Source organism: Anomaloglossus baeobatrachus, chromosome 4 (assembly GCF_048569485.1).
Source record: "Anomaloglossus baeobatrachus isolate aAnoBae1 chromosome 4, aAnoBae1.hap1, whole genome shotgun sequence".
Classification (NCBI taxonomy): Eukaryota; Metazoa; Chordata; class Amphibia; order Anura; family Aromobatidae; genus Anomaloglossus; species Anomaloglossus baeobatrachus.
This window is the reverse complement of record NC_134356.1, coordinates 14,714,044-14,725,702: the sequence shown is the minus strand read 5'-3', so window position 1 is coordinate 14,725,702 and position 11,659 is coordinate 14,714,044. Positions and strand designations below refer to the sequence as shown.

Here is an 11,659-nt window from a genome sequence, read left to right as displayed (position 1 = left end):
GCAGCCTCTTACACAGCAGATTACACAGGACACAGCTCCATTGTAGAGAGCAGCATCTCTATCTCCTGTATTCTAGAGGGAGAGGAAAAGAGGATTTTTTTTTCTTCTAATAAAGTTACTAAAAATAATAAAAAAAATAGAATAATGTAATTTTATTGCACTTTTTTATAAAATAATAAACATCACAAATCAGCAAATAACATGGACATATTTGGTGTCCCTGTAATCGTAATGACCTGAACAACACAGCGATCAAAAAATTTATGGGGATCGGTAAATGGCGGGAAAAAAAAGGCGCAATTTATTATTTTTCTTTATTAAAACCCATAAAAAAATGTAATAAAAATGGATCACTGAGGCCGTGTTCACACATAGCGTAAATGCGGCATTTTTTCTGCAGGTGTCCGCGCCACGAGTGCAATAACAATGTTCTCTGATTATTGCGTGTTTGCGGTATTTTTTATACATTGTCCCCCTTATTTGATACATGTTTGTTGCTGATGTGAATCCTGAAGCTTATAAAGAAAGAAACACCAAATGCGCACAGTTCAGCGGCGTCTTTCCACGCACAAAGGGCGGAGATTGCATGACGTCTCATCCACTTTGCTTGGACAATTAGTCCGTGTTCACATGTAGTGTAAATGCTGAATTTTTTTCTGCTGTTTCTTTGCACATTTATTCTGCTGTGTTTAATTGTCCAAGTAAAGTGGATGTGATTCCATGAAAAGACGCTGCTGAATTCTGCGGTTTTCGGGGGGGAGGGGGGGGGTTGTTTCTCTGGAGGTTTCTATGTGGAGCTTAAAAAAATGCAAGAAAAAGCTTCTCTGCACAATAAAACACTTAAAAACGCAGATTCACATCTGCACCAAAAATGCATTAAGTAATGGAGAAAAGGCAGAAAAAATGCAGCAAAAATGGAAAAAACAGAGAAGATTGTTATTGTGTAGTTTGGTGCAGACAGAAACAAAAAGAAATAGAATTTATGCAACGTGTGAACATAGATTGATAGGCACAAATAAGCAACATGTCATATAGTGACACAGAAATATAAAAAAATTCTGACTGCTATAAATATGAATGAACAGTCCGGGGCATCTGCTGAATGACCCTTACTGCTAAATGGGTGTGGCTAGGGGTATGGCTAGGGGCGTGGTCAAAATTTGCCACGGCGCGCTGCGCGCGCCGCATACTTTGTCCCTCTTTCCTTTCTTGAAAAGTTGGGAGGTGTGCTTTAACCCCTATACAAGGATTTGGAATTACACAGGGCCCTGGAGATCACTACCTGTGGAAGGCTGCAGTCTGAGAGAGTAGTAGTTAGGCAGGGTCAAACCAGGAATTGCGGAACAGGGACAGAATCGGCAGGCAAAGACGTAATCAGAAACAAGCAAAGGTCAAAACCAGCGAGGTACAAAAACAGCAGGCAGGAGGGTAGTCAGGAAACAAGCGGTAATCAGTACAGGAAATCACAAAACAGGACGAAACAGGAGTCAGAATTTTCAGAACTATCTCTGGCAAAAGTCAGTAGAAAAGAGGGGCATTAAAAAGGGTGTGGTGTCTTCGCATAGGCTGTAGCTGCATGATGGTACTTCAGCTGGGAGACACCCGCCACCTACAGTCAGCCAGTGGTACTGCAGATCCCCAGGAAACCCAGACCAGTGGATGAGCGGAGCCTGCGCCCACTGGCGCCACTGTCATCGACTCCTCTCCCATCACCAGCACCATCCATGGCAGGAACACAGCGTCGCCTGGCGATCGGAGTAGAAGTCGATGGAGCGGATTCCGGTGGTGACGTAACATGTGCTTACCGTTTGTAGATGCTGCGCCATTCCATGCATTAGAGGACTTGCTCAGAGATTGATTGACTCTGCCATTACGAAAACTATGTATTAGCGAATGGAGACCTTGGAACCCGATGAAAGTTTGGAAATTATGGAACTCAATAATTATTCCGAAGATTACCGTATACTCTCCCCTGACATAATCAATACTCTTTAGTATGAAGAAATTTGTGAAAACCATGAAAGGAAAACTATAGCCCTGATGATGACATCGAAATGATATTTAAAATTACAAAAAGAGGGAATGTCGTAATAATAGTAATATATAATCTCTTTATTAATACCTATGTATATATTCATTTAATATAACATTGTAAACTTGTGAACTTAGGACCTTACACTCTTCGTAGAATATCAATTAATCAATTTACATTTGGATTATCTTATGGGGTTAGTAACAATGTCTAATTTGTAGGTAATAGAAAAAAGTTAAGTTTAAGATTAAATTTCCGCTAAATGTACATAAACAGTTATTGTATCTCAGAACATAATTCTATGAAATGTCATTTTTTGGAAAGTCCCGTTTGAACTTGTTTTCATTTTCTCTGTATAAACCTAATGAAATTGTATTGACATTTTGCTGATTGTCTTGCTGGCAAGATAAAAATGAATAGACGTATTCACGGATTTTAGATGTCCTCTATTCTATATTTGGTAACAGACTAATAGAATTCCACTGACACATATTGGGAGTCGGCACCGCAGGGAGAGACACTTGCAATCTCTGAAAGGCTCTCACTTGGGGGTAAAATGTTTTTGGATGTAGTGTGTAAAAAAAATAAGCTTTAGGCTATGTGCCCACGGGACTCTGTATCTGCGGATTTTTCTGCATCAAAATCCGCAGCTTTCCCCCGTAATCCGCACCTTTTCATAGGTGCGGATTTGATGCGGATTTGACGCGGATTTTGTTGCGGATTTTGCGTTTTGTTTTTTTAAATTCAATTGAATAGGCAAAATCCGCACGAAAATCCGCAACAATATTTGACATGCTGCAGATTTTTCCGCATGAAAATTTCCGCTGCGGAAAAATCTGCAGCGTGGGCACAGCATTTACCAAATGTCATAGAAATGGCTGGGGAGTAGCTGTGCTGCAGATTTCTGGAAAATCCGCGGCTTTTCCGCGAGAAATCCGCTGCAAAATCCGCGCATTTTCCGCAGCATGGGCACATAGCCTTATAGTTGATATCATCGTCTATAAGGCTCGGGCCATACAGGGTCTTTTCCTTCAGTAAACTCATCTCAGTATTTCCCTATTTTGCAAAAAATGGTCACGACTATTAAAGGAACTTCTGCATGGTCAGGCATCTTTCTGAGGAGCACGAGCAATGTAATCTAATGTGGTGATTTTTGAAAAAAAAAAAAGTATTTTTTTATGCTTTTATGAGAATAATGGTAAAAGATGTGACAAAAACAGGTCATATAATTACACCCCCAAGGAAACAGATCCTACATGAGTCTCCTGTCACTTCCTGAATGCTCCATCAATCATATATTCTTCTCCCTGTGATGTCACCAGTCGCTAGGTAGATTTCTTCTATGATGATGGTTCCTCACATCTGCTGCTCCCTGTTATTTTTACAGAACCATCATACACACATAACGCAGCATGAAGGGGCTCGGAGAAGGCGGCAGTGAAGGTGTGTAAGTGTCTGATGGGGTTACACAGCTCATAAAAGGACAACTGCCCGGCCTCATAATCCAGACAGATCCGGAACCTATCACTGGAGATCTGCTGAGGTAACCGGATCACTTTACTGTCAGGTATCACCGAATACTGATTATTATACCCCGGCTCTTTATATAAACACCAGGACATGTCACTATTTCCAATGTATGACTGAGGCCCCCTCCTGTCTATACTGGGGTAACACATCCCCACTTTCCACCTCCATGACCCACTGATCTCCACATCCCAGTAATGTCGTCCTGAGGTAAATCTCCTGCCGCTCATCACCTGATTATACAGGAATCTCTCTGCTGTTTCTGGACGATTCTGTCTTATTCGTTTGTAGGTCGCAGTTTTCAGGTCGTCTGATATAAGGAGATTATTGGCAGCCGTATTTACATCCAGTAATATGTCTGCAGGACCAACCCCATAGATACCTCCTTTTCCTGAAACTTTTACCTTCTCAGGATCACCTCCTGTCCCGAATACTTCAGGACTTGGGGATTGTTCCCTCATTTTGTTCTTTTTTTCAGGTGTGATGGTCTGAAGATATGTTATTATATCAGAGAAAGCTGCATGTAAAATCCCTGTAATTACATCCACATCTATATGATATGTCTTATCATGTCCCCCTGTATCTTCATCACCTCCATCTTGTCCACTTGTCTCCTCATCATCTCCATCTTGTCCTCCTGTGTCCTCATCACCTCCGTCCATCTCAGGATTACACAAGTCCCCGGTGTCTGGATCCTGTAAGACGGTCAGTGGATCAGTCATGTTACACAGCTCCTCGATGTGCCTCATCTTCCTAGACAGTTCAACCTTCTCTATTTCCAGCTTCTTGATCACATCAGACAGTGACAGTGACACCTGCTCTCCTCGCCTGGAGATCTCACTCAGGACCTTCTTCTCCAGGTCGTCCATCTGTCTCCTGATGTCTGTAATCAGGGCAGTGACTCTCTCGACCTCCCCAGATGCTTTTTCTTGAGCTTTTCTCCTGTTCTCCTCCAGACTCTGGACTCTATCCTCAGTCTTCTCTCTCTTTGTGATCAGTTTCTGGAGAACATTTCTTAGTTTATTCTTCTTCTTCTCAGAGGCCTCATCCAGCATCTCCACTTGATGTCCCCGATGTTCTCCGGCCAAACTGCAGGACACACAGATACAAGCAGCGTCCTCCGTGCAGTAATATTCCAGGATCTTCTTATGGACAGAACATTTCCGGTTCTCCAGAGAAGTGCTGGGATCAGTTAGGACGTGTTCTGCTCCTTTGCTGTGAACCCTCAGGTGATTATCACACAGAGAAGCCTCACAGTGTAGACAGGATCTAACAGCAGGTACAGGAGAATCAATACAATAAGTGCAGCGGATCCCGGTGATCTCCTCCTGATGTGACTGAGTAGACAGAAAACGTTCCACTACGTTACATAATGTTATGTTCCTCTTCAGTGTCGGCCGCTTGTTGAACTTCTCTCTGCAGTCAGGACAGAAATAATCTCCAGATTCGTCCTGTGTATTCAGTGCATCATCAATACATTCCCAGCAGAAGTTGTGTCCACATGTCAGGGTTACGGGATCTGTATACATGGATAGACAGATGGAGCAGAGCAGCTCTTCACTCAGAATAGCAGACGCCATGGCTTCGTTTATTGCAAGAAAGGAAACTGAAAGTGTATATGTATGTTATAGGGCGTATATCAGGAAATATGACATTGCATATCTTGTGGCTGGGAGTTTATTATCATATAATCTTCTAGATGGCAACAGAAAAATAGGTAACCTGGAAGGAGTAGATTTCTCCATGTTTGTATTTTGCGCTCCTGTTAGAATGTAAGCTCCTGCGATCAGATGATCATTTCTTCACTCTCCCGTTGATGTTCTTTTTTGTAGTTAATGTTTATTCCTTACTGTCCTTATTGTACAATTCTGTAATATACAGATGTGTTATCAGTAGTGATGAGTGAACAGTCCGGTGCTCATTATGCCTAACTAGCATTTGTTGCTCGGGTGCTCGGTCCTCGTTTCTCGTTTATCTAGTATCATGGAAGTCAATGGGGAATGTGAGCATTTTTGCTGAAAATCTTCTTGTTGTCAGTGTAGATGACAACGGGATGCACAGCCCCTCCAGTAGGTAATGCTACTCCTCCAGAGCCAGCTTAATTGCCAATAATTCTCATCGCCAATCAAGTAGTTGCTCTCACGGGCAGAGAAGGCCTTGGAAAGAAGCCACAGGTTTTCATCCAACAAGTAGAAGATTTCTGAGTGAGAACCAGTCAAAGAAGAAGTTACCAGGCTCCTTGCATCTTCTCGCCCTACTACCTGCACCAGTGACCTTCAGTCCCATCACCTTCAGTCCCCTGCCCTGGCTCTCACCACTCACCTAACTAAAATATTTAACCTCTCTCTCATTTGGTGTCTTTCCCTCCTCCTTCAAACATGCCAGCATACACTCTTTATTAAAAAAAAAACTTCCCTGGTCCTTGAACTACAGACCTGTCTTTACTCTTTAAACTTCTGGAATGCTTGGTCCAGTCCCATCTAATTTGCTATCTTTAAGATAATTCTCTTCTTGACCCTTTACAATCTGGTTTCCGCTCCTTAGGGCGGCTTTGCACGTTGCAACATCGCACGTGCGATGTCGGTGGGGTCAAATTGAAAGTGACGCACATCCGGCGTCACTTTCGACATCGTAGTGTGTAAATCCTAGATGATACGATTAACGAGCGCAAAAGCGTCGTTATCGTATCATTGGTGTAGGCTCCGACTTTTTCATAATTACACTGCCGCGACAGGTACGATGTTGTTCCTCGTTCCTGCGGCAGCACACATCGCTGTGTGTGAAGCCGCAGGAGCGAGGAACATCTCCTTACCTGCCGCCGGCGGCTATAGGGAAGGAAGAAGGTGGGCGGGATATTTACATCCTGCTCATCTCTGCCCCTCCGCTTTGATTGGCCGCCTGCCGTGTGACGTCGCTGTGACGTTGTACGACCCGCCCCCTTAGGAAGGAGGCGGGACGCCGGCCAGAGCGACGTCGCAGGACAGGTGAGCGCATGTGAAGCTGGCGTAGCAATAATGTTTGCTACGCCAGGAATCACAAGATATCGCTGCTGCAACGGGGGCGGGGACTATCGCGTGCGACATCGCAGCATCGGCTTGCGATGTCGCAACGTGCAAAGCCCGCCTTACACTCTACTGAACCTGCACTTAGTAGTTGGTAATGATTTACTAACCGCTAAATCTAAAGGACACTGTTCCCTGTTGATTCTCCTGGATCTCTCTGCTGCATTCGACATCATGGATCACGAGCTCCTCTCACCATGCTCTACTCTATCGGGCTCAAGGACACCGCGCTCTGCTGGTTCTCCTACCTCTCTCACTGCTCCTTCACTGTGTCCTTCACTGTTTCCTCTTCCTCTCCTCTTGATCTCTCTGTTGGGTTTCCTCAGGGTTCAATCCTAGGCCCCCCTCATGTTCTCTCTATACACTGCACCTATTGGACAAACCATCAATAGATTCAGTTCCCAGTACCATCTCTATGCTGATGACATCCAACTGTACACATCGTCTCCTGACATCACCCCTGCATTATTACAAAATACCAACAATCGTCTGTCTGCTATCTTCAACATCATGTCCTCTTTCTATCTAAAATTGAATCTCCAAAAACTGAACTTCTCATATTTCATCCCTGTACTTTACCTTCCTAAATCCAATATTACCATTTCCATGTGTGGTTCGATCATTAATTCCCTGCAGCACGCCCACCGCCTTGGGGTCATATTTGACTCAGATCTCTTCTTCTCTCACTACATCCGATCATTCGCTCACTCATATCAACTCCACCTCAAAAACATCTCTAGAACTTGACCTTTTTTTAACATTCACTCTGCAAAAACTCTTACTGTCGCTCTTATTCACTCTCGTCTGGACTATTGCAACTCTCTATCTCCCTCTTTTTAAACTCTCGACTCCAAACCAGCCTGAATGAACCAGCCAGTATCTTATTCCTCTCAAACCTATTTAGCGATGCCTCCACCTTGTGTCAGTCATTGTACTGGTTGACCATCCACTACAGAGTACAATATAAACTACAACTACTACTATAAACTACAATATAACCAGCCTCTGCAAGATCTGGTGAACATTTAACCTATGTGTTAGCAGGTCGGGGCAGAACACTAGGCTGTCCTCCAGGTACATGACCACACATGAGTAGAGAATGTCCTGGAAAATATAATTTACAAACTCTTGGAAGACTGTAAGAGTATTACCTGATACTCGTAGTGAGTGTCGCGGGTGTTAAAGGTGGTCTTCCGTTTGTCCCCAGATCGTATTCAGACAAGATTATATGTCCCATGGAGGTCGAGTTTGGAAAAGATTCTGGAGCCTCTGAGACGGTCGAACAATTCCGGTATAAGAGGCAGCAGAGATTTACTCTTGACTATAATCTAATTGAGACCCCTATTGCTTATACTTGACCAGAGAGAGACTACAAAGAAGTGAGGAACCCAGAAATAGGTCAATTGGCTAATTATATGGCCTATGTGGTGGTAATGTCTCAGTTTCCTTCCTGTCAAAGACGTCCACGTAGGACCAGTATGCGAGTGGCAGACCCGTAAGATTTGATGGAGTCACTGGTGGTTGGTTAGGACGGACAGGAACGAGACATTTGTTTTGACAGCACTGAACCCATCTGAGCACCTCACTAAATCTTCAGTCAAAGACAGGTTAGTGGATTTGAAACCATGACAGGCCTAGTAGAAGTGGATGTGACAGACCTCGTAGCACGTAGAAATGATTCTCAGAGTGCAGCATTCCCACCCGAAGTTCCACTTGCTCTGTGATGAACTAGATGGCCTCGGTCAGGGGTTTTCCATCAACGAATGACACCACTAGCGAAGCTTGAAGTCATTGGAAAGGAATCTGATACCGATCCATCACAGCTTGTTGCCCAAAGTTTCCTGCAGATGTGGAGTCCAGATAGGCCGATACGAGTGAACTGGGTGTTGCCACAAGTTATGGGTACAGACAGAGACAGAGGTGGTGAGGATTCTCTCTCACCCAGGGTAGCCTCTCCTATGGACCCTAGACTTGGGAGTTTCCCAGCTTGACAAGACAGGAACGGATCTGGTGTTTTGGACTTCGGCATAAAAGGCACCTTTTCAGTAATCAATCACGCCATGTTTTTACACCATTTACCAATCCCCATAAATAGTTTGATCGCTGTGAAGAGAAGTTCATTAAGTAGAAAACCACGGCATACACCATCCAAGATCCAAAAAGTGCTTTTTTTCTATAGCGTGTAGGTAACATAGCGGAGAAGAGAGAGCCGGGTGCAGGCCCCCCAAGGACGACGACGGCCGTTTCGCACCTTGTGTGCTTCTACGGGTCACAAGATGTGAAACGACCATCGTCCTTGGGGGGGCCTGCACCCGGCTCTCTCTTCCACGCTACTTTACCTGCACGCTATATGGAATAAAAGCACTTTTTGGATCTTGGCTTGTTACACCTCGTGGCTCCCCTGTTGCAAGGAATGATGTGGTCTCCCATTCCTTGCCTGCCACAAGCCCTCCTGCTCAGCAGCACCGAAGGTCTGGGAGACTGCGCAATATGTAGGGGATGCCTGCTCAGAGAGGCAGCAGGAGTATTGCACCTCGTGGTTCTCCTGTTGCAAGGAATGAAGCAGTCTCCCATTCCTTGCCTACCACAAGCCCTCCTGCTCAGCAGCCCCAAAGGTCTGGGAGACTACGCAATGTGCAGAGCTTAACTGCTCAGGGAAGCAGCAAGACTTCCGTTATCCTTGCACATTATTTTGAAACCGAGGATCCCCCTTCTATGTCCCAGAGGCGGGAAGATGAGCATGTGCACTACGTGGCATCTTCTGATTCGCCCACTGACGTCACACGGCTTGATGACGAGGCTGGTGATGTGGTGAACCCTGACTGGCCGGGCTGGGACGTCGTGGACCCTGATTAGGCCAAGGCCGTCATCTCCGCCTCGCACCCGCCCTTTGCTGGAGCTGCGCCTCCTTAAAAGCTCCTCCTGCCAATATGGTGGCGCGTGACTGTCCTCTATTGTTGGATGACTGGCAGTGTGCTGCTATGCCGCTGTACAGGCATTTTTGTCTACTTGTGGGCTTTGCCTTTGCTGCTCCGGCAGTACCTTGTTTGCAGGCTGTGTTCCTGCCCTAGGTGAGCTCCTTGGGACTCCTTCGGACTCACCTGGTTCTTGAAGCACACGTGCGTGGGCACCGCTGTGCTACCCTCGTGCCACTTTTCCGTGACTTTCCTCTGGGCACATGTGCGTGGGCACCGCTGTGCTTCCTCGTGCAACAAGTACACCGAGCTGTGAGCCCTGTGCCATACAACCCTCACGGGTTAGGGCGGGCCGGTGTACGCAGATCGTCTGTGATGTAGCAGCTGATCGTCAATCACTCTTCAATAACCATAGCAGCGGTCCCCTACACCGCACAGTGGACCTTGACCGGTGGAAGCTGTCTCTATACCATCTTGGCACGCTTCCCCGGGTCCCCCTCGTAACATTACGGTTGCGCCAAAGGTCTGCTTATGGCTGAAGAGCAGCAGCAGTTACTGCGTTCTGTGCAGCAGTTGGAGTCACGGTTGGCAGCAGTGGAGCAGTCCTCCTCCGATAAGGCTGCTCTGGCGACAGTCGCCACCCAGGCGGCTACTCAGGCTGTGGTATTGGGCGGAAGGTCACCTCGCCTTGCGCTTCCAGAGCGCTTTAGCGGGGACAGCTCCGACTGCCGTGGTTTTATAAATCAGGTCACCACCTACTTGGAGCTGTCCGCGACTCATTATGCTACTGAGAAGGCGAAGGTAGCCTTCGTCCAGTCCCTGCTCACAGGGAGAGCGCTGAAGTGGTCCAATCCCGTTGTGGGAGCGTGGAGATCGGGTGGTGAATAACCTTGCAGCTTATCTTAGGGCCAGGAGAATGGTGTTCCTCGGGCCTCAAGTCACCCATGACTCCGCACTGCGGCTTTTACGACTTCGGCAAGGGTCCGCTTCAGTCGGGGACTTTGCGGTGCACTTCAGGACACTCGCCACAGAGCTGGACTGGCCAGATAAGGTCGTTGTTCCTGTGCTCTGGGAGGGCCTGGCAGGGTTCGTAAAAGACGCACTGGCCACGCGTGAGGTGCCTGCCACCTTAGAGTCTTTGATTCAAAATGCTTCTCGCATCGATATCCGCCAGGCGGAGAGGAGGCTCAAGGTCTCTTCGGCACCCACGTCTACCCGGCCAAAAAAGCGTCTGGCCCCTATCTTCCACCGGACAGGTCTCCCAGCCAGCTCTGTAGACTACTCCGTGGAGTCAATGGAGGTGTCCAAAGCGGCCTCCTCTACCACAGGTCCTTGGTCTTCTGTCATCTGCTTTTCCTGTGGGCAGAGAGGACACATAGCTACCCGATGTCCTAAACCATCGGGAAAAGACAGCGTCTAGTTTCCATCAGAGGGGGGACTCTAGACGCTGCCTCTCCATCTAGGTTGACCATCAGTGCCCAGTTGCAGTTCGGCACTACTGTCTTCTCTGCCCTGGCTTGCTTGGACTCTGGCGCTGATGGCAATTTCATTTCAACCTCCCTGGCAACTCAGTACTCAGTTCCCTTGGTTCTGTTCCCTAAGCCAATCAGGATCCGGGTAGTCAACGGGTCCCTACTTGTCGATCCCATTACCCAGATCACCATCCCTCTCAGGATGGACGTACCACCAGGACACCATGAGCAGGTGTCCTTCCTGGTGCTTCCAGAGGGGACAGCTGAGATCATACTGGGACTCCCCTGGTTGAGACAGCATGCTCCTATACTCACCTGGGCAACAGGGGAGATCTCGTCCTGGGCAGGGTCGTGTAGGGAGCACCTCGTGACTACCGGACAACCCACTACCATCAGGTGGGTTGGGTCTTCGGGGGAAAGCGAGAGGTCGGATTTACCAGCACCTTATGAGGCTTACAGGGACATCTTCTCTAAGAGGGCTGCAGATACTCCTATCCCCCACCACCGGCCATACGATTGCCGAATAGACCTGAAGCCAGGCTCCGAGCCCCCTAGGGGTAGAGTGAATCCACTCTCTACTCCAGAGACGGAGGCTATGTTCAAATATATCCAGGACAGCCTGGCGAAAGGGTTCATTCGCAACTCTATATC

At 47.0% G+C, this 11,659-nt stretch overlaps 1 protein-coding gene across 1 annotated transcript; it reads right to left on the bottom strand.

Moving 5' to 3' along the window:
• Nucleotides 1-2,072: 2,072 nt before the first annotated feature.
• Nucleotides 2,073-5,671, bottom strand: LOC142302596 (E3 ubiquitin/ISG15 ligase TRIM25-like). Its single transcript, XM_075343698.1, has one exon. It carries the CDS (start codon nucleotides 5,137-5,139, stop codon nucleotides 3,373-3,375), a length of 1,767 nt encoding a protein of 588 aa, XP_075199813.1. The 5' UTR covers nucleotides 5,140-5,671; the 3' UTR covers nucleotides 2,073-3,372.
• Between the last annotated feature and the right edge of the window lie 5,988 nt (nucleotides 5,672-11,659).

Coding starts and splice junctions, on each gene's coding strand:
- LOC142302596 (XM_075343698.1), bottom strand. CDS start 5,139: ATGGCGTCTGCTATTCTGAGTGAAGAGCTGCTCTGCTCCATCTGTCTA.